General features: G+C 40.7%; 1 protein-coding gene across 1 annotated transcript in view; it reads right to left on the minus strand.

Moving 5' to 3' along the window:
* Positions 1 to 23,799, minus strand: part of LOC127620053 (protein Jumonji-like) — a 142,824-nt gene that overhangs the window by 11,896 nt on the left and 107,129 nt on the right. The window contains exons 5-8 of the mRNA XM_052093136.1: positions 14,774 to 14,941; positions 10,302 to 10,501; positions 3,588 to 4,854; positions 1,559 to 2,073 (exon numbers count right to left, since the gene is read on the minus strand). Coding sequence (XP_051949096.1) covers positions 1,559 to 2,073; positions 3,588 to 4,854; positions 10,302 to 10,501; positions 14,774 to 14,941 — 2,150 coding nt within the window. The remainder of the gene's footprint in view (positions 1 to 1,558; positions 2,074 to 3,587; positions 4,855 to 10,301; positions 10,502 to 14,773; positions 14,942 to 23,799) is intronic.

Below are 23,799 nucleotides of genomic sequence, written 5' to 3' on the forward strand. Positions count from 1 at the left end.
TTTGCACGTTCAGATGTTTTGCACATATATAACTCCATATGGCAGCACAGATTACTATAGAGTTGAAGACAAGAGCCAGGTACTGTGGTGGTGAGACGTGACCACTCAGACACCACTCTGTGAAGAGGCCTACTTTCTCCATACAACTCTGCAGAGTGTTACCTCAGACTAAGACGCGCACAGACAGAAGGCTCTATAAGAGGCAGTGGGGTATTTTTATAGGGCTGCTGAGGTAGACAGTGTCACCTTACATAGACTATAGCTAAGAGCTCAGCCTCACGTACACTAGGAGTCCAGGGCCTGGGAAAGAGACCTTTCACACAACAGCCTTTCTTACCTAACAGTATACATGACCACCCACATTCACAGCTCACTCTTTACCTTCTTCCTTCTTTTAAAAGACAAGAGCCACAAATGTTCAGCACCGAATTTGAATGAGCTGCCTCACAGGCTACACAGGCAGCATCCTAACCAAAATGGTGCCTCGACTAACGCTCACAGTTGATTCCAATGGTCTCTGATGTTAGCATGTTGCTAAGCTAACAACTTGATACTCTAGTAAGCATAATAAATAGATAACACACACTCAGTACTTGGGGTGAAATGGAGCACTTTCTATCAGTAACTTTTCCAGTTTCCAGTTTAAATATGGTTTGGCTATATTACAATTTTAAAAAAATTCAAACTGTTGAATTTTCAATAAATTCACAATGGGACTGCTTTATCCATAAAGGTTACATGCAATGCTGCCTGAGATTTTGGCCAAAATGAGGTGTCTTATACTGCCACATTTTGAAGTCTACTGTCTGGAACATTATTTGCATTGGGGCACGCCTAAAAATATTCCTTAAGTTGGCTGCTCACTAGGTTTTTGGAACAGAAATACAGTGCTTTGCATTTCAGGAACAAAACAGATGCTCATACTGGCAGCTTTGAATGTCAAAAGAAAATACAGAGCTCTGTGATGCTGAACACAGCATAAAGAAACATCCATTAGCTACTGTACGGCCAATATTAAAGCCAAAACACATTACGATGAAGCTTTCCTTCTTCCTTGCCTAGCTGTATGGCTCTATGCTCAGTGTAAAGCAGAACATAGTCAACACGCTGGCACGTTCTTTGGCAGCTGTATTAAGCCCTCTCTGCTCTCTGTAAACACTTCATTACCTGAGGAAATGGCACATCTGCTAGCCTGACTGAATGAATAAAGTCAATGAAACAAGTTTGACATGCAATACTGCTGCTCAGAAAGAGAACACAATGAAGTATGCTTGATGTTCACACTGAACATGAAACCACTGCACAATGGCACCATCTTATCTAATTGCAATATATTTAAGGTTTTATTAAGTTATGTAATGTGGGACTTTGCGCCCAATGAGATTTCACAATGGACAGGGGCTACTAAGCACAACGCAATAGAGATGTACAAAAGGTCCTGTCACTTGTTGCATGACATGGTCACAACTATTAAGGGCCACATTAATACCTCCTTATGTAAAATTACTTAACTGCAGTTACCAAAGCAGTAGGTGCATCAATCATCCATGTCCCTCACCTTGTATATACATTTGTGCTGGTCACTGATAACACCTTCGTCTTCCGCCGCCTCTTCTGCCTTTTCAACATCCACATTTCTACCTTTTTTTTCCTGAGCAAACAGTCTGCGGCGACCGGTCTGCCACTGGGTGTCTGGCTCTTTGCCGTGGTTACAGAAGCCATTGCGGTGGTTGAGGCTGGTGAACCCGTTCTTGGGCTCGAAGCGGGGCAGAGCCAGGGCCCGCTGGCCATTATCAGAGTGGCCCTCCATGGGTCCTCTCTTGCGTTCCAGAGCCTCCTTTTCTGCCATCACCTCCTGCTCCAGTTGCCAGTGCTCCTCAGGAGAGAGTAGGTCATATGAGAGCAGGTACTGCAGGTAAGCCTCCTGGAGCTTGGCCAGACGGTCCTGTGCTGATTTAGGAATGCGTAGCAGATCGGCCAGACGGCTCCATTTTTTCAGGTCCATCACCTGTTGCATTCCACCCATGTCGCAGACCAGCTCAGAAAAACGAGCCAGATCTACTTCACAGCCACCTGGAAGGGCAAAAGTGAAAGAAAGAGGAAATGTTACAAATGTGTATTGACTTAAGTTAAATGTTAAGGGAGCAATTTCTGTCACCAAACAACTTTCTCAAACACTACCCCACCTGCTACCAGTTGAAAAACAACCGTCCCACCAAAATCTCACTTCACTGAGTACGGCAATGTTGCTATGTAGGTCAGGATGCTCAAACAATCAGAGCACAGTGTTTACATTTTTGGAGGGAATGAATCTAGGAACAGCTTACTTACTCTGCCTATTAAGCTGTGAAAGCAGAAAGTATTGTACAATCTAAGAAATTACACACTTTAGCTTTATTGGTAAATATATCGTTATTTGTCGGTTGCAAAGAAACCACAGTAACAGCGAAGAGCTGCACCATCTGCTGCCGAACAAGTATTGACAGCTCCAGAATTTAAATTCATTACATTTCACAGCTCATTAATTCTCTAAACATGGGAGTAGAAAATGGTGTGGCATTTTTATTTGTCTATTGAAACATAGCAGCAGATGTATGGCTGGAGAAACTGAGTTGTGGAACTGAGTGAAAGTGAGCACAAACAAAGATCAATGACCAGGAGTTTAAAACTCTTGTAGGAATTATTGTAGCATACCAGTGGCGTTCTAACAGGCTCAATAAACATTCTCAAACTACACACAGAATTCTGGCTTGGGGCTGCTATAGAAGATCATAAACCTGTTACAGTGTTGGGGAAAATCCGTAGAGATGGACAATTTGTGCAAGACAGTTTCCCAACTTCTGTAGACAATCAACTTGTATCTTAATGTGTGGTACTTGGCATTTGTGAACTGCCCTGATTGGATTATGAGGCTGTTCATGAGTTGGTTTTTGCATGAATTTTCCCTTTACAATTGGCTTAATAAAATTCAGTTATATTAAGTTCGAAATTACTCTATGCAAGAACATGAATGTAGATGCTTCTAGCTATGCAAGCTCAATTTGCGAAATGTGTCAAACCGCAATTAATAATGCAATGCAAGCACATGCTGCATTCTCAGCATTGCCACACGGGGCACTATAATGAACATTTGCATAAACTGCCTGTTTTCTCTTTCAGGTCATCCACTGTCATTGCGAAGCAACGGTTTGATGAAAATCGTGCTGAGCAAGTCAAAGTTTATACATTTATAGCTAGCTACTAGGATGATAACACATCTAGTTTAATGGTGCAGACATTTGAAGGTAACTATCGACCTCTTGAGTTCTGAGACTTGTTACTGCCAGAGCAATGCAAGAGTTCACATTAAGCATGTTCAACAGGATCAAAAGCTTGCAATGCATATGCCAGCATTCGCGTCTTTTTGCAGACTTGTATTTGCTTCTGGCCTTTCACATGCTCTACACAAATTTGTTGAGGCAAAAAGGATTTGGGACTTAAAATACATATTTAACTGTTGTAATTGTTATACTACATGTTATGTGGGTTACACCCAGGCTGGTTTGTGAATAAAAACAGCTGTTATGTTGGGTTTTAAGAGGACTCACCTATTAGAGGAGGCTCATCCATTGAGATGCCCTGAGATTTGAGGTGCTTCTTGATACAGGCCAGTTTCTGAACATTGGGGCCCCAGCGGCGACCCAGTTTGTGAATGCGCTGAACCTGCGTCACGAAGCGCATTTCGTCATTCAATTTACACTCTGGCCTCCAGTCAGGAGGTGGCAAAACTCTGCACAGTCCACATGCCTCGGCCCGTTCCCGAACAGAGTCAAGGTACACCAAAGGGTCCTGGAACTCCCTGGAGCTGGGCTTGAAAACAGGCACCTCCCCCAGGGCTGCCCACCCTGCTCTGCTCCTCTCCCGTTCTCGCTCCCTCTCTCTGTCCAGCCGTGGTTGGGATGTGGGCATGGGCTCTGCTGGTTTGAAGGACTTGCTGGCTGAGGTAGTGGATGTTGTCTGGTTGAGGATGGAGTTAGATTGGAACCTCTGCTGTCCATGCCTGATGAACATCAGCTTGCCAGCAGAGGCACGTTTGGGTCGCTGTCGTGCTGGCTCGGGGGTTGCAGGGTTTTGGGGCATGGCTGGGGAGCCTGGAGCAGCAGGGGGAGAAGGAGGAGGGGCAGGAACCATTTTCTGCATGGGGGAGGCAGCTGTTTCAGTGATACTGTGTGCAATTGTGACACTATTGGGGGCCTTGAACTGACCCAGCGCCTTCTTGCTTCGGGTTTCAAGAGGGCTAGTCTGTAATTTTGCTTTCTTAGCATCGGTAAGAGGCAGTTTGATTTTAACCTCGTCACTTTCAGTTCTAGCTCCCAGGACCATAAGAGCCGCATCGCTTCTGCGTTTGGAGTTCCGTAATCCTTGCCGCACCTGTCGGACAACATCCTCCTCTTCCCAGGTACTGTGGCGTCCATTGAGCCTGCCGTTAAGCCTGGTAGTGGCACCCCTGTTGGTCATCTTATGCACCCCGTTGGATAATAGCACCTGTTTGCGGGTTTTTGCATTGATATTTTGGCCTTTTCCTGAGTGAGAGAGCTGGGGCCGGCCGTGGCCATTGCTGGTTGGATGATGAGAGTGATGATGGTTATTTAAGTTGTTGGTGTTAGCACGCAGGCCAGGTAAGGCAGTGTGCTTGTTGTTGGTGAGTTTGGCTTTCTTCACCAGTTCTCGTTTTGCTTTGGTGTAGGTGGCGTTGCCCTTGGTCAAGGTAGCAGTGTACTTCACAGTTTTGGATGGCAGACGGAAGGCTTTTGACTTTTTGGCAACGTTTGTGCCAACTGATGATGCCCGAGTGAGTCCATTTACTTTCGAGACCTGAAGAAGAACAAAGGAAGATGGTTAGCTTTCAGATTGTTACAGCCAGTTCTTGAATATTGGTTATTGCAAAAAACAAAACAAAAAACTGACAGTGCTATTGCTGTTTAACAGAGCTTCATCTCTATACAGGAATTAAAGTGATTGCTGGGTTACTCCATGAGCCATATCTTTTAATCGTGGCCATAAATTATGAAATGGTTATCAGGAGTGGGTCATTGAGATTTATAGAAAATTTTAGCGTCATGAAATGTAATGTATATAAGTAAGGGGAAAAGTCAATAGAAAGAGTTTGTGTGTATGTTACTGCGTATCGAACTTTCATTAAGCTCAACAGGCATCTTTTTTCATACAATAGGTGGATACTTTGCTCCATTACTTTATAATAAAAGCCTATATTGCAAAACATCATGTTGATAAATAGGTTTATAGTGCATTTTCAATGCATTTTCTTCTGATTTTAGCATGTGCCATGTGGCAAAAATTGGCTCAGCGGCAACACTCTACTTTCATCAACGCTTCTGGGATGCAGTACCATGCTGCTCTAGAAGTCAGTGTCAATGCTGTAACCCGTCAACAAAAACGCCTTAATAAATATGCATTGCTCAAATGGTGCAGACGGAATGTTTTAAACTGACCCAAGACCTCTCAAAACCTCTCATCTACAGGCTGAGAGATCCTTACAGCAAAGAATGTCAGAGTTTTAATACGCTTCTAAAATCTATTTGCATCCTTAGACAGTCAGTGCATGTCTCGGCTCACACAATAATAGAGACCACAACAGAGCTCCCAAAAGCAGAGAAAACAGCAGAGGAAAATGGAGAAGTATACAAGAGAGAGGGAGAAGAAAGAAGGAAAAACATTTTATTCGAGTACCAACAGCTGCAAAGAAATCCTTCGAAGTATAGTTTAATCATAAAATCCTATTCAAGCATCAAGTCATAGTTGGTTTTATACAGCACAATACACTGAAGTTCTTCAAATGTGCCTTTAATGCCCTAAATAAAAGACATTGCGCTTTCAGCTGATCAGAAGCCCCTGATATACTTCACAGCCAAGCAGATGCAGCTTGGGTAACGCCCGGCCTCTCATTGTTTAACAGCCGCCATGGGAATTAGATTATGCCAGGCTACAAACATAGTCAGCCTCGACTTCTCTCCTCACATTGTTTTCTTTGGCTCAGTTTTTTGGCGCAGCTGAGAGGATTTGATTTCCTATTTGTGTGTTCTCACAGAGCCAAGAAAAGAAGATGCAGCCAGAAGGGGGGTTTAATGGGTGAAGACTACAACTCCAGTTTAAATAAACACTACATACTTCCTGACATCTGAGAAACATCACTAGACGATAAGGATCAGTCCTGATATTTAGCATGGCTGCTGGAAATGGGGCCTGTCTAGGTTTGATTAAAAATTACATTTTTCAAATAATGATGGTGGTGTTTTTTACATATGTAATGTCCTGACTGTACTTCGTGATCAGTTGAATGCCACTTTGGTGAATTAAAGTACCAATTTCCTTCCGAAACAGCAAAATATGTACATTATTCCAAAGTGTTGGCTGCCAGTGTGAATATATATATATATATATACAGTTGAAGTCTGAAGTTTATATACACCTTAGCCAAATACATTAAAACTCAGTTTTTCACAAGTCTTAACATTTATTTTAAGAAAACATTGCCGGATTGAGGTCAGGGTTTTGTGATGGCCACTCCAATACCTTGACTTTGTTGTCCTTAAGCCATTTTGCCACAACTTTGGAGGTATGCTTGGGGTCATTGTCCATTTGGAAGACCCATTTACAACCAAGCTTTAATTTCCTGGCTTTAATTTAATTTTCTTTGTCCCCATGTGCACTTGCAAACTGTAGTCTGTCTTTTTTATGGTGGTTTTGGAGAAGTGCTTCTTCCCTGCTGAGCAGCATTTCAGGTAATGTCGATATAGGACTCACTTTACTGTGGATATAGATACTTGTCTACCTGTTACTTCCAGCATCTTCACAAGGTCCTTTGCTGCTGTTCTGGGATTGCTCCCAAGGATGAACCAGACTTGTGGAGGTCCACAATAAATATTTTTTTTTATGAGGTCTTGGCTTACTTATATTGTCCCATGATGTCAAGCAAAGAGGCACCGAGTTAGAAGGTAGGACTTAAAATACATCCACAAGTACACCTCCAATTCAGAACACCTCCTATCAGAAGCTAATTGTCTAATTGCCTAAAGTTTTGACATAATTTTCTGAAATTTTCCAAGATGCTTAAAGGCACAGTTAACTTTGTGTATGTAAAGTTCTGACCCACTGGAGTTGTTATATATTCAATTAAAAGTAAAAGCATCTGTCTGTAAACAAATGTTGATGAAAAAAAAACTGTTGTCATGCACAAAGTAGATGTCCTAAATGACTTGCCAACCTATAGTTTCCTAATATGAAATTTTCAGAGTGGTTAAAAAAAATAGTATTAATGACTTCAATCTAAGTGCATGTAAACTTAAATAATAAAAATATTCTGATTCTGATAAACAGATTCTGCACAGGTTATGTATACTTATGGTAAGTGGCTTCTTCACGAACAAAGAAAAAACCACAGACCTTCACAGAGAAACAACACATTTTCACACCTTGTATAAAGGGGTCCATTTGAATGCATTGTTTTGATTTTTGTCTAATATTTGTATAAAAATTCATGCTCTATGTGAATAGGCCTTCAGATGTTGAATTTTACATAACCCCTCCCCATCCTTCTTTTTCCTTCCCTTTCTTTGAAAGTCTCCGGATGCTCCCAATCTGAGACTTTCAGAGAACTGCGTCCAGAATGCGGTGAACATTGGGCCAGAGGTCTGCTATCGGACAGACGAGGAGACTGCTGAGAGTCTTTGAAGTGAGATGTTGGCTGTATTGTATTCTAATCAGGTGCGGCCAAACAACAAAGAGAGGTTATTAAAAGATAAGGGGGAGTGAAATGTGACCTCCATCAATTGTTTCCCCTTGTCCACAGTGGAAAAACAGCAGGGGAGAGAGGAGGAGAATTTAAAAGAAAGAGACAGACTCCAGCCCCAGAGGCAGACATGATGGATGTGCTCTGCAGGTAGAGTAAGCAAATGTAGCATGATGTCAGCTGCGGCCGTGTCTTTGCAGCCCCCCGCTCTCTTTTGAAACACAACGTCAGTGGTGTACGGCATGCTCCGCCCCATTTTCGCAGCTCTGAGAGTGCAGAATGTGATTGAAATGATAATGAGCATGCAGGGTGCTGAGTAGAGGTTGTGTGCCGACTGCGCAGCAGAAATCATGCATCCGGATCTGCTTATAATGAGAGCCACTAGAGGGCTCCGTGATTTCATAACACTGCCTGAGGGTGCAAGTGAGCCCTGCCGCACGCTGCTAGCTATTATTTAGACTGCCTGAAAAGGCGTGAGAGAGAAACAGACACAGAGAGAAAGATTGAGTAGGCAGAGAGAGAGAATGCAGGTCACTGGCCTGTGCCCAGCAGGCAACCCCAGAGGAAATACAGAGCAGACCTGAGGAAACAAGGGAGGAAATGGAGAAAGAGGATGGAAATATGGAATAGTTAAAGGCCGGCTGGCCATGTACATCCGAAAAAACTGTCACACTGGCTCTTGAGGCAGGAAATAAAACAAGACAACACACACAGACATACAGAAGCCATTGCCAGCTCTCTGAAGTGGAGTAGAGATGGCATCATGTGTTGCTATAAGCCAGCTGCAGCATGGCAGGAAGATTTAAATGAGAACACCTGCAGCACTGCAGGTAAAATGGAAGTTACTTAATACATTTGAGTTGGGACTACATGACTACATTTTGTAGGGTTAATGTAGGTAGCATTTAAGAAACTGGCCAGGGGATTTTAATTTCACAGCATGCTTTGCTTAGGACTGGATGGAGAGGACAAATGTTGAAAGTGAGTGTTATTTGATGCATTTTTTAGCAAGATGAGAATGGGAGGAGATTTGTTAATGTTATATTGGTATTGAAAAAGAGTGTCTGCTATGCTGGAGTTTTTGGGGTTACCATTGTAATGAAGATTGGTGATTATGCATAGGCTGAGGATGGACGTTCACTTTCAAGTGATACTTGATTCGAGTGCTGCTTAGCTCTAATTTAATAGTTGCTAATAAATGGACAGTGCAACAGTTTCACTGTCCTTCCATTGTTCACCTGGCATTTCCTAATGATTAATCAAATCAAATAAGTTGGACTAACATAAGAAAATGTAAAAAATAAACCTTGCTAAATTGAGTTTGACGAACCTAATTAAGTTGAGTTAAAACTGCTTTAGTACATTAATTTGACCTAATCCAACTAAATTATGTTTGCTCAATAAAACTGACGGTAACTCAGATAACCACTCTGTACAATTGTGGTGAGAAGAATATAAACTCAGAATGCTAATCTGAGATGCGGGTTGGCGCTATTTGGGCAGCATGAGGGGAACCTACACAATAGGAGTTTTTGAGAATGATGTCTGTATCTTTGCAGTCAAACACATGGCTTGTATTTGTTAAAATGGCCCACACATAAAAACTAAATGTTTGTCCATGCACAAACAGTAATCTATTGTGAAAACACACTCTATCGCGCTCTGCTCTCTCTCTCTCTCTCTCGCTCTCTCTCTCTCTCTCTCTCTCTCTCTCTCTCTCTCTCTCTCTCTCTCTCTCTCTCTGACCAAGCACCCTGAAACAGCAGAAAGCAGTGTGATGAACATTCAGGTCATGTGCATGCTCACATCATAGCTCTTCAGAACATGAATACCCTTCAGCAAATTGGCTTTTAAAGAGATAGAAAGGTCAAAAGCTGTTTGACAGATTCTTACAATATACTGGATGACAACATCTCTCAATGCTGTTTATTGTTTTAACTATAGCAGATGTGAATCAGTATTATAACAGGCTTGTATCCCACTGAATCGGGTCAATTAAAATATATGGAAAAGAAAAGCTCTGACATTCTGTTAAAAATCTCCTTTTGTTTTCCACACAAGAAATAAATCCTTTTGGGTTTGGAATGACATGAAGGTAAATAAATAATGACAGAATTTGTATTTTGGGTGAACTATCCCTTTAAAACCTGTGGCAACCACATCTTAATGCTGATTTGTCAATGTGTCAATGCGAAAGATGAAAGAGAGAAAGAGTAACAACAGGGGCTGATGTGTTGAAGTAATTTGTCTAGTCTTTTTTACCCACTCTATGAGGTTTATTGTTCACTTAATCAGTTTAGAGGCACATGAGCCACTGCAGAGTTTGATGTTCAATCACTGTTGACTTGCCAGTGAGCAAAGTGCCTAAACAGACCTGCCGTCCCATGAACCCTTCCTCTAGGGGGTGGTTATGGTCTGTGTTTGGAATTGAATACTAGCGTTCCGCTTACTGCATAGTATACACTGGATGCTGCCTATAACGAGGGGATGGAAAGAAGGACGAGGATCATACCTGCTTGCGGAGTTCCTGTGCGGCCCTTCTGTAGTTGTGGCCATTGGTGTTGTGGCTCTTGGCCGTGGCCGCCGTGTGCTTATGGGAGATTTCACCCGACACGTCACACTTCTCTCTACGATCTCTGCCCACAGACGACTCTCTGCCTCTGGATCTGGTTGCAAGCTCTTTTTCCTTGTGTACCTTATGGCCATTCAAAACTGGGGGAAAAAACTGGGGGTTATTAATAATTTTTATTATTTAAAAAAAAATGAATTAAAGGAAACATAGCTAGGCCATTATTAAAATTCTGAATCCTGCATTGTGTTTCCAATTTGCACACCATCCATGCGATTAGTGAGTTCCAAACCACTATTGAAAATAGAATGTATGGATAGAATGTATAGAATGCACACTTTACATTAGGTGTCTTTAACTACAATGTACTAACATTAAAATACTTACAATACAATGTACTTATTGTGTAACTACTTGTTGTTCTGCAAAATCAGGAGTATTTAAATATTATGGAAAAAATGAAACCTGAAAGACAATGAATATCAAATCAAAATTGGACTGAAACAGTAGTTAAACTTGTCAAATGGATTTTTTTAAATACATCTTTTAAAAGAATTTATTGGTGGTCTAAACTATAAAAGCTTGGAATGTAATTTATCTTTGCATTTACTCATTTACCTCATTTAATCATTTCAGATACTGTTGTAAAATGTAACAATCTTGTAAAGCAGCGTCTTCGAATTTAGAGTCGATCTGTTATCAAGCCCTCCGGATGGCTCGAATTAACACGTATTCAAAGTGATCTCATTATTTACGACTGTGCACTTTATTTTTACTGCATTTGAATATCAACATGCACCAGCGTGTGAGTGAGGGGAGAAACAGACAGGCTTTTGCGCTGTAAGACGCGCACTTGGAACTGCTACCGACAGCTGAACTCAATAAAAGGTGTTTAATTTAGAAATCTAAACACGCCTCTGGGTTACCGAGGTTCAGCTAATGAAAGCTGAGCACTGTGGTTTCTCTTGCTCTAAGACAGACAGAGAGAAAGAGAGAGAGAGAGATTATAGCTTTTCCTGTGGACCATTTTAAAGTGTCACATTTGACATGGGCCACCTCTGACAAAGGGCTGCCTATAGGCTGAGGATAGACAGAGGGATCGAGAGGTGGGATAGTGGAGTATCCTGATACCAGGGATTGTGTGCATTTTGGGCAACCAGTTCAGGCAGTCAGGCAGCTCTATATACGGCATACGAAAGCTCTAAAGACTGAACAATTTCTTCAATATGGGGCAATCTGCAGCAATCAAGATCAATTAAAGGTGACTTGGTGCCGGCTGGGAAATAAAATGGAGCCAATTTATGCAGAACAGTGAATAAAAATAGACTAGACAGTTACAATCTGCCTGCAAATAGTAAAACAGTGTGTCATATGTTTCTCTCTCACTCTGTGTTTGTATCAGAACTGACAGGAATGCTATTACAGTTTAGTGGACATCTAAAGCTCTAAACATGGGTCTGTTCTTTTGCACAAATGCTAAGGTTTATGGCTGATGATTAGGTTGGGATTGGGGCTGAATACCCATTTGCATACTTCAAAAAGCATAAAGTAACTATTGACCCCCTTTACACCTGGTATTAAAATGTGTCTCAAGCCTAGTGGACACTACATGACTCAAGCTTGTCTCCTTTAATGTTTTAAGTCAGCAACTGGCCTGCGACAATAAGTCTCAGATCTCACGATGAACTGTCTTTGTTGTGTGCGCACTCCAGAGACGGGCAGAGACTAGCCCCAGGTGCTAAGACCGTTTTCAAAGCAGCTTGATATCTAGACATCTTGTTGACAGGTGTGCGCTCCATCCGAACGAGCGAGAGATGACAAAGAGTTTGTAAGTGCACTAAAATAACTCTGAATCTAAAATGGCTCTAATGGCACATTTCCACTGCACGTTATGGTTCAACTCAACTCGCTTTACTTTTCTGAGCTTGCTTTCCACTGCAGTTTAGTGCCGCCTCAACGTGGGTGGGATTATAGGCTGATTGTTATAGTTGTGCCCCCTCTACCTCCATGACATCATCTTAAACGTGACACAAACACACAACAACGGAGCAATGACTGAATGGTGTTCTTGATTCTCGGCACGTGACTGTTTTTCACACCAAGACGACAAACTTTGTTTCAAAAGAGGCTGAAGGCAGCAAGAAAAAAAACAGGAGAGTTTGGGAAACCATTCACCAAAGCGCAGACGAGGACATCACTGTGTTAGTTCAAAGACGACGGACTAAGGCAAGCTAACCTTCCATCTAGCTTATAGCAATGATGCTGGTAGTGACGATTCTCTCTGGCCAATCAGTGATCAGCAGGGTTTTGACATCACATTGATTATCGGTTTGGCTCGCTTACAACCTCGACCGAGGTGGTACTAAAAAAAGTACCGGGTACCAGGTACTATCCACAGTGGGAAAATCCCCAAAACGCAAGCAGAGTCCATCTGTACCATGCAGTGGAAAAGCCCCATAAACGTCATGTTTGCGAATAATTAAAGGAAACTGTGTGTCAGTTTTTGGAGCTTTTTTGTCTTTGTTTTACTAAATGATAATAAAGCGCAAAAAAGTCAAAGACGTAATGATTGATGTATGTCCTCATGAAATCAGAGACTCTCTCCTCGAAATCCGAACACAAGTGGTCAAAAGAGACGACCAGGTGTAACGTATAGACTCGCTTGTACATTTCTGATTGGAACATCCAAAATTCATCTTAATACCAGGTGAACACATGGTCACAGTTGGGGACGAATGGTCATGTAGATGATGCACTACAGTCCTGTAGTGTTTGGACCAGCACGATGAAAAAGATTGAGTCGCAGGGTGCCGACTGCAAGTCTTGAAGTGTACGCTTGGCTTCAGGTCATCCGATCACATTTGGTCAGGCAAGACACCTGGTCACTAAATGTGTCTCTTGTGACCACTTATGTTTGGATTTGTAGGGAAAGGTTTCTGATTTCATGACGATGTTACTGTGTTACTGCATGATATTAAAGTGCAACAAAGTCAGAAAATACAAAGAAAGTGCGGGATGCAGCTGAAATGTAATCCAAGCACAAACGCAAAATTTCGAGCAGAATTATCCCTTATTTTAGTGGATTTCCTGTATTAACCTAAGCTTCATTTGTGTGTGCTTGTCATCAGTCTTGCTGAAATATTGATATCAGACACACTGAAGAAGACCTGTGAAGTTCTCGCTCTTGTGTATGTATCTGCTTTTTCAAATTTTCAGTTTCAGTTGTTATTACAAATTAAAAACTAATTTAGTTTTTTTATAAAACATATCAATATATGTTATAATATTTCATTCTCATTGTATAGCCCTGATATAGGACTGTTGGTAAGCAAATCAGGATTTAGCCTTCCAAGTCTAAAAGCTTCAGAGATAATTAGAGAGATGTTGGGGATCTAAACAACCGTAAAACCGCCAAACCTACATATATAAATAATTTAACTCTAATGTATGTGTGCGTGCATAACATCTGATTGCAGATGAACGACACTTCACAACAAGAATCACATGTCACTGACAGCACAGTAGCTAAATTGCACATGCCCCTCTAACCACAAATTGTTAATATGACATGTTTCATTAACAAACATCTCACAATATCTTACTGCGCTTCTTTAAACACACACAGAGTATCTGCTGAGAGTATCAACTGCAACATTTCTTGTTTGTCCCTCATTTGTACGGAGTGTGTGTGTGTGTGTATCAAACAGTGTCACTCACGTTACTCTGCACAGCTGTGAGCTGAATGCATAAAAACCTTGTTACCATCTCTCCCACTACAGTGATAATTGAAGTGGAGAGACGGAAGCATCCCACTCAAACATGAGCTTCCCTTCTCTGCACAGGAAGCAGTCTCTCTCTCTTTCTTATATATATATATATATACACATTTTCCACAGCTACAGCAGGTAGACCAACACTCTGACCAGGCCAATTAATCGGACAACATTTGGCATTTTGGCATCATCTGGAAAGCCTTCAGTGCACACATTTTGTTTGTTAATTTCAATTGTATATCTACTGTATGGCTATTATTACGCTGTACTGCAAATCCATCTTGCTCTATAGATATTGGCACAGGCCACTGAAAAAGCATACTTTTGTGAACCTTTAATGGTGACATAATGTGGCTTTAGGAAAATATTTTGCACTATTACAACGTAATTCATCATCATTTGTAAGAAAAAGTCATTGCATATGAGGATAAAATTGTGCACACACTGCCATATTTAGAAATCTAATATGTATTGCGGGAAAATGAAATCTTCTTTCTGTGTATCATGTGTCCAACACACCTGCCTGCAGCGAGGGGTATTTACTTTTTAGACCTAAACAGAAAAAGTAATTACTTTGCAATTCCCAGAAGGCCTCTCTAGGGTCAGAAACATTTTCATGTTGTGTTGTGCCCCTGTTCTTACCAAATCCATTGATCTTGCCAGTTGGTTTGCCCTTCTTGGGTGTAGACTGGCATGACGTGGATCCCACACTGGGTGGTTTCTCCTCCTCAATCTCCTCTTTATCATCCAGATCCTCCTCATTCTGAGAACTCCCAAAGTACGCCATGTTACTGGGTAATGCCGGTGAGCCTAACAGTGGGGACAGACACATAAAGAGACCGTTAAAAGGAAGCATCAGTCCATGCACATACACTGAAGAGAAGTGGCTGAAGAAAATGTGATAAGCTGCTTCAGCTGGCTAGTCTGAGTTTATATTGCAGCTGTAAGCAGCTCCAAATCATCTGCTTCCAACCTCTGGATGAGATTAAGGACTGTGCCTACTGTAGGATTACTCCTCACTAGGCAGAGACTACACTTTTCTGTTTCTGTGTTGAGTGGAGATTTGATACAACAAGTTGATAATGCATTGCACACTGCAAGATTACAACCTCATGCAAGGAACCCTAAAATGGACTAAACCACTGTTCCTGGATCAAGCGTAGGTGGTGCAAAATGATTACTCTGGAGGTAAAGAGGTCACTTTTGTTATAAAAATTGCGTCGAAGCAAATATAAAAAACAAGCAATGACATGAAACTAGTCTAGATGAGCTATTAAACAGATGGATCCAGCTCTAAAATATAATTGGCACCATGTTAAAAGCGGTCACATAATAGCGGACATACGAAAATCTATGACTATAAGTTGAATTCTATATTAATGTGGCAAGTTGCTAAAAACAAATATTTTGAGAGATATATCATTTTGCTGATGCATAAGGGTGCATAGAACCGTAAGTGATACGTCTGTATAAAGTTTTCAAATATATATATATTGCCTTTCTGTCAGCTCGAACCAGTCTGGCCATTTTCTGTTGACCTCTCTCATCAACAAGGCGTTTCCATCTGCAGAACTGCTCTATGTTTTTTGTTTTCGGCACCATTGGGAGAGTCAAGAGAGAGATTTCTTCTTGTTTGGAACTATATGAACTGAGATTGGCCGCATCCCCCAAATGTGTCCTGCGCCAATCAGAAGTGACTTTTCAGAGTCACATGGTCAACTGGGCTGTCTTTTTCGAAAGTCGAGTTATGGTCCTTTATTTCAGACTCTTAAAAATGTCCCGCTCAAAAATAGTGCATATTTAATCATAAGCTTTATATTTTGAGAATGTACAAGAGACATGATATTCATTGTCATCAGATTTTTCTTCATACACAAACAAATGTTTACATATTTAACATGACATGTTTTTATGGATGTTATATGTGTAGGTAATAAAACATGAAAATTTCTGGTTACAAAATCATATTGGTTTTACACATCATTGCATTTTATCAAGTTGAGGCATCGAAATTGGTATCATGAACCGTGAAATGTCACTGGTATTAGTACCGACTACTGAAATTTTGGTACTGTGGCAACACTAATGTTAACATAATGTGATAAAATCACACTAAAAATAATCATAAACTAATCTGTCAAGTAATATAATGGTTTTATAAGTTAAACAGTTAGATAGAAAGTCTTACAGATTTGGAACAACATTATGGCGTGGACCAGTTCAAATAAATTTGATGTTGTTGCAAGAACTTAACTTTTATTTCACCCAGAACTTTCCATTAAGTTGATTTCGTCATGATTGGCCCTTTCGCACATACGATCACACAATGCTGGGCTCAGACGGGTACAATCAAACTGGTGCGATCTGCATTTGTGCTGCTGTTTAACAGCAAAATATAGACTGAAGCCGTTGTCATAGAGCACTGCGGCCATGATTTCTGACATCAAACAAAGAATATACAACCTAGTAAGTCTTCTTGAACCTTCTCCCATTCTCTCCGCCAGCCATTCTAAACACTTCCGGTGCCTTTTACCTTAACCGTGGTAAAATCCTAGTAATGCATGGTCCTGAAAGGCTTATTGCTTTATTATGTTACATCTATAACATTCCCTGGACACACATCACATTAACAAGCCTTAGTTATATGACACATGGACGGTAATGGCCCAACCTGCATTGCAAATGTTAATATTTACCCATCTCGTACGCACAGCACAGGTGATGTATATCACACGCCTGTTGCCCATTAGTGGCTAAAGATGCCCCCCAACCCCCCCCCAGCCCAACCAGCTCTAAACCTTCACTAGAGCATGCCTGCAGTACTTCCGCAGCACAACGGGCAACAATTGTCATTATCCAGTGCAGTACACTGCCAGCCTTATAAATGAAACTCTCATTAGCTCTATATTAACATGAAGCTACAGCGTGAGCGTGGCTGCGGCGGTGATATTACCACACACATGCAGCATTTACATGCCACATTAATGCTTATGGCCCATTTGACAACATTTATAATAGTAATGGAGTCAGGTCGACTGTTCAGGGAACATATACAGTGATTTAATGAAGTACAAATCTTAACAAGATGCTATTAAATGGACTCCCTAAAAAGGCTGAGAGACTGCCAGAATGCTGCGTCACTAGTTCCCACTTGGGAGTTGTCAAAAGTCAGTGAATGTATTGACAGGGAATTAACTTTTTAATCAGGTGTCATATTGTAAGGTTAAAGGTTAGGGTTAGTAGTAACTGGGCTGACTGGAGCTACACATTAATAAACACAAATCCACAAAATATATATCAGATTACAGAGTACAATACTGACACACTTCCTGTGGAAGGATAAGGCTGTTTTTTGCTCATATCTCTCATACCGTTGACCTGTTCCAACTACTTTTTGTTATTAATAGGGACAGTGGAGAGAATCCAGAAAATGATGGACAAAAAAGGAGAGAACGTGACTGAAAAATGTTGCCAGATTTGAAATAGGACAACCCGAATGAGAACCATGGCTTAACAAACTAGAGGTCACGCACAAACCACAAGGCCTTGGTTTCGGACCACCTCATACTCTTAAAAGAAATTTCGCTCCTAAGATTATCAGTCATATAATGGAAATAGCTTAGGCTGTTGCCATGCAGAGTAACTTGAAACATGTAATAAAGCTAGAATTAGTAGAACATCAATCAAAGGATTAGCAACATCACTGGAATTATATTCAAATATAAACTTGATTCAAACATGTCATCAAAACTGGTTGAAGTGGCATATTTCTAAGTAGAAAAAAATTATCATGCAAAATGTGCATTAACAACTGGCATTGCATGAAAAGAGTCAAATCTGGAAAAATGGGTGAATAGTAAACTCCCATTTAACTTGGAAAAAAAACGAACCCAAGTAACATGTTAACGTCCACAAAAAGCCACAAACCTCAATTCAGTGGACATGTAAAGGGAACTGTACGGCTTGACGGACATTTACAGAAAAACTTCTGCTGGTTGTGATGATTGATGGCAGTCCTACTGTGAGGACCATTTACATCTTAATGATTTGCAATTGTGAGTGAAAGGTGTTAGGGGTTTCAAACGTGTGTTTTTGAGTACAGATGAATGCAAAGAACTGAAAGTTTGTCTTATTGTAGGCTACAGCAAACTACATTACTGTACAGATAAACATGCTAAAATAAACACCTTGAAAATAAAAATTGTTAACCAAACATTGGTAATATTTAATTCAATAATAACTAGCTGGTAAAGCTGCCTGACCAGCATGGTCATTCTGATGAAGCTGGTTAAGCTACTTGGTTTAAAAGCCTGCTGCAGACACCATCACACTAACATCCCATGCTGGCTAACCAGCTCCCAAAACAATATAAGCGGGTGACCAGCAATACTGGTTATTTTAGCTGGGAAGGCTTTAAAGTGTGTGTCTACACAGAAAAGAAAAGCCTACTCTGAAAAATATTTACTGGAGAAACACATATAACATCTAGCCCCAGTCTCCCCATTGTTGACAATTCATGATTGACCTCCCTCCCCACCCCCATCCCCACATACACATCTACATCTCGCACCCCACCCCCTTTTGCATAGACTGTGTTGTTCTGATCTCTGGTCAGACTCGAGCCATTTCAAACACACTTACAGATGCTACGGACACCAGTCAGACTGCAACATTCTAAGAAGAATCTTCATTAAAATAATCCACTAACAACGTAAACAAGATGATTTATTTTGTATTAAACACCAGTACTGTATTTAACTTCATCGTTTCATAATCTCTTACATAATGGTTCCTCTTTGCCACAAAATAATACTTCCAACATGACCAGACTCAACTCATCTTCTGAGAATATAAAAGGTCAAATTCAAACTGTTGTTGCCATCTTTTTATATACATTTTGATGTTGGTTTACCTGTCCAGTCTTCTGTTACTAACAATATTTTATGTGTTTTAAGTGTCCTGCAAAATGTATGATGAGACTAGGCAGAGCAGAGAGACTCAATAAAGATTGTGACAAAGAGAGACAATAATTTTTTATGCATATGTTGTTAGGAGTTCTTTAAATGGGTGTTTTCAGTGGATAAATGGCTGTTATGTTTTGCAGTTGCTGGAGACCAGGTCAACAGAGACAGACACAGGAGTATTGTGTATTCCATGGACATGATGTCTGATGTAGAAAATGGTGTTGTCTATGGGAGGCCTGTGTGTGTTGTAAAACCAGAAGCTTTGAGAAGATTGGTTGGGATACGTTTTAAGTTTAACCAATAGAATTAAAGCCAATGCATTCAGTGGCCAATAGCTGTAAAGATTTAGGGTTGTGCTAAATAAATAGCAACCAATAAAATTAACATGGAAGGAATTGTCAGTCACTATACATCCAAAATGGTATATAATCGGACGTGCACAGGCCTGTGGAATTTTTCGGGGCCAGTAGATTTCTAAATACGTCTGAAATTCAGAGGTTTATAGAGGAGCCTACTGGTCCGGATTCAGCTCTTTTCATGCAGTGTGGAATGTGAGAACAAAATGACCATCTCAGCGACATACAACCATTGAAAATAAAACTCCTCTGGGGTCACCTTGACTAAACAAAACACTAAAGTGTGAAAAACCTGACACCTTATACAGCCCGTAACTGACATTGAGGTAAAACTCCAAGAGGGCAAATGAACGTGGTCAAAAGTGCAGGAATATAGGTTTTACAACTTTTTTATTCTTAAATGGATTGTATTCTGTGTATTTTACCAGCCAAAGTGACAGACAAGAAGGGTTGGCTTAAAAATATTTTAACACAGTCGGTTATTATATATATAATTATTATAACACATTCAACCAGTATGATTACTCTATAAGGCTTAAGCCAAACACATGACAGGATCAGCATTCCACCCTAAAGTAATTCCTAAAGTCACAAGCCAAGTGTAAGCCAAACAAATAAACAGGACCATTGAAATGTCAGCTCCCCTAATTAAGAAAATGGCCACCATTATCATTACCTTGCACTCTTATGCTGGGGAGGGAGTATGAGAGTACTATGGGTCAAGGAGCCAATCACTCACAGACCTAAGGGTCAGCAGGGGTCATGCATGGGGCGGGGTGGGGGGGGTGACTTCTGTTATGGCAGGGTAGCTATTTTTACCAGCCAAAAGTCTGTTCTTTGTAGAAACCTGATGCTGCAGTCTCATAATCTGATTCAGATGTCATTCACCGTTCAGGGCTGTTCACACAAATTAGTTTTTGCATCCATCCACACTGTTTTTCAATCGTTGTCCTACGTAAACAAGCGCAGACATCTTTGACCGCTGTGCCACATGTAACCGTTTTTTCAGTGTCTCGCACAGGAGCATTGAGTTTTAAAGACACAGTGTCAAGTTAAAAGGAACTTAAGCAGGTAAAAATGTGTCTCGAGACCCTGCTCTACTCATGGCACTGCATCTAGCCTTTTGAACAGACCCTTAGACTGGTTACGGTTTACCTGAATCCAATAGAACACATTTCTTAGGGGACGTTAACATAACATTTACTCGTGTTCAAACAGCAAGGCAGAAGGCAACAGAATGGAACAGAATGCAAGGTTCTCTAGCTATGTTTTTTAAATTTGGACTATTTTTAACATTACTAAAGCAATGAAGACAGTTTTATTTAGTGGTATTCTCCAAAAAAAAACAATGCAAACACCTAACTGCCATTGGCCCACGTCATTGGTAGGTACAGCTAATTCCTGTTCAGTCAATTAAGATCAGTCAACATAAACACAATAGTGTGCAGAGTTATTAGCGAGCTGGTGCAAATGTACCTACACCTGTACAATCTTTTTGCAAAGAGTAATTTTCATAGACCATGTAATGCAATTGTTTTGTTTAATTAGTCCTCAAAAGGAATCAAATCTACTCAAACACTCATAAGTGCCCCTACAGCGAAAGCAGTTTACACATCTGCCCATAGTAAGGTATGCAGATCATCATTCTGTCATCTATTCTGCCCATTAACACTTTTATACTGTACACCCATCTTTGCAGTAGTATCGGTGACATCGTAAATCACAAGAACAGAGTATATAGTGTGTCAGCGCATTAGCGTCATGAATTCAGAATATAAACAAATGACAAATTATCTACTGCATATATATTGCTTTAAATAATCATTGAGTGGTTATAACAACTTTTTTACTGACCTTTCTAGTCTCTAGCCTCTTCATATTTAAATGCTCCTCTAAACGCCTCCCCCAGCAGCCTGGCCAGTATCTGAATGTTCACTAAAAGTATATTGTTGCTCAGCTGTTTTGAAAAATTTTTTACTGAATGAAGAACAACCTTAATCGACTAGTCGGTTGTTAAAGGACTACTTGACTATTGTGATGCATCCCTATTACAGAGTGTCCCAAGGACTTCAAGGTAGGGTGTAGCATAGCTATAGCTCATGGTCACTAGCATCAGGGGTGCGAAAACTGGTTTTATGGCCAAAATCATGCTCAATCTATCTGGCTCTCTCCCCTTCAACTCCATTCTCTGGAGCTGAATCTAAATCTGTCATCTCCCAGAGAGAAAGAAAATAAAAACCAGACCTTCCCCAATCCTCAATTATGTGTGCACTCATAATTTTTACAGGCTGACAAATCATAATTAAGAATGAAGGCATCCATTACAACTGTCATTTTTAATTTGAGCACAGACATAATTACAACAGTGCCTCCACTTTGGGAACTCTTCTTTTGTCCCGTTTTAGAAGGCCAAGGAAGTGAAAATTAAAGCTCTGGGAAAACCAATCAAAGGGGCAGGCTAGCAGTGCTCACTCTGATTGGCTGGTTAGTTGCCATGCGGACTGCTTTGATTAGACATATTGTTAGGGGGAGGGAGGAAGAATCCTGCAATCAGAGTAGCTTGAAAGTAAAAAAAGACAAAGGTTTGGAATGACATGAGAGCGAGTACATTATTACAATGTTCATTTTTGGGTGAACTATTCCTTTAAAAGTGTCTGATTTTTACAGGCCACCCAGGCTGAGTATCTCTGTCCAAGGTTGATGGGGCGCCTGTCAGGTTAACAGGCTTTCAGGAGGGTCGAGGTCCATGACAGTCGAGTGGAGGGAAGATAGGCAGTTAGCAGCCCCCCTGTCCACACTACATCCCCTCTATCTGACAGCATATGGCCATCAGAGTGCACAACAGAGCGGCGTGCGAGGGGATGGAAGGGGGAACGTTCAAAAATATTGTCTCTGGTCTGTCGCGGTAGCAAGAATGCGAGGGGATTATGGATTATATCTCTTCTAATTTACATTCCTGAATGTCTGCAAATCCATTAACCCAGTTTGCCCTCTGCTTGAGGAGTTGCCGGGAGAATTTAATCAGCCTGCTGCCTCAATACGACGCCACACACGTCAGCGCACTTAATTGAATTGAAATCAGCTATCTTTGTTCTTGTGTAACGCGTGGATATGCAACACAGAAGAACGCCGACACACGTAGCGGCCGTTCTAATGCGCATCCTGTGGCTAAGCAGAAAATTGAGGGACTTGGGGACAGATGATAATATCTGGGTGATGCTGGAATTGAACTAAACCATAATTCATATTCATAATTCAGGGCATTCAAATATAAACACACATAGATATATAGTTAAAACCATCTGTTATGTAACAGGGGCAATAGAGCAGGTAATTTATTCACTGTTATCTCATTACTTCCTTGAGTTTACTTTACAAGGTGTGTTTTGCGTGTGTAGATCGTAGAACAAAATTATTTTTACGATACAGATGTGGATAGGTTTGGGAAGTGAGAACCAGTTATTAGTTCTCAGTTATTAGTCAAATGATTTACATGACACGAAGTAAAGTCTGATTTGGGGGGCAAATGACAATAATGAGCTGAACTCACGAGAAAGTCTCAAAGGCATAGAATTATCGGTTTATGTGCAATTGAGGCTTCTGAGACTGTGATCACTGACTGATTGTTCATATGTGTATAAGTGTGAATCTTTGGGTGAACTATTTTTGTAACAGTTTTGCTGTAATAATCTGAACTGTTATAAAAACCAAACAATTACTCTGAAACTTGTTGAGACACACACACATTCTAGGAATCATAGAAATGCATTCCTTCACACACTTAAACACACGTCAGCACGTGGATTTTAAGTGGCATGTAGTGTGAAACAAAAACAGTGTTATGTCAGTGTAATTCCAGTATTGTCTCCAGAGCGCATTACTTTATATTGCATCAAAACATGCATCTAATGCAATATGGATGTTAAAAAAATTTATAAATAAATTCCATGTCAAAAACACATTCCTAATTATACTGTTGATATTATCAGAAGGCTGATCCCGGGAGGTTCAAGACAGGAATAGACAAAAAAAAAAAAGTTTGTTTTCCAGAAGTCTGCCAGAGATATTGCAGGGTCCCATTAATCACAGCGTCCGTTCTACTCCGCACAGTGGTTCGGTTAAATATTTTCTGTATGTCAGATAACGCAGACATTTCACTAGCAGTCAGCCATAATTGAGTTACTGCCTATTTGAACCTGGCTATATTTACCCAGAATCTATTGATTCAGCATTTACCTATCCTTTTTAAACCAACCCCCTCCCAAATATCAACCCTCTCTGTTCACCGACTGCCTCCTGATAACTGGAACAGACAAGCCAAAGTAAAGAGTGCTCTAGAAGATATTGA

Source organism: Xyrauchen texanus, chromosome 26 (genome assembly GCF_025860055.1).
Source record: "Xyrauchen texanus isolate HMW12.3.18 chromosome 26, RBS_HiC_50CHRs, whole genome shotgun sequence".
NCBI classification, from domain to species: domain Eukaryota; kingdom Metazoa; phylum Chordata; class Actinopteri; order Cypriniformes; family Catostomidae; genus Xyrauchen; species Xyrauchen texanus.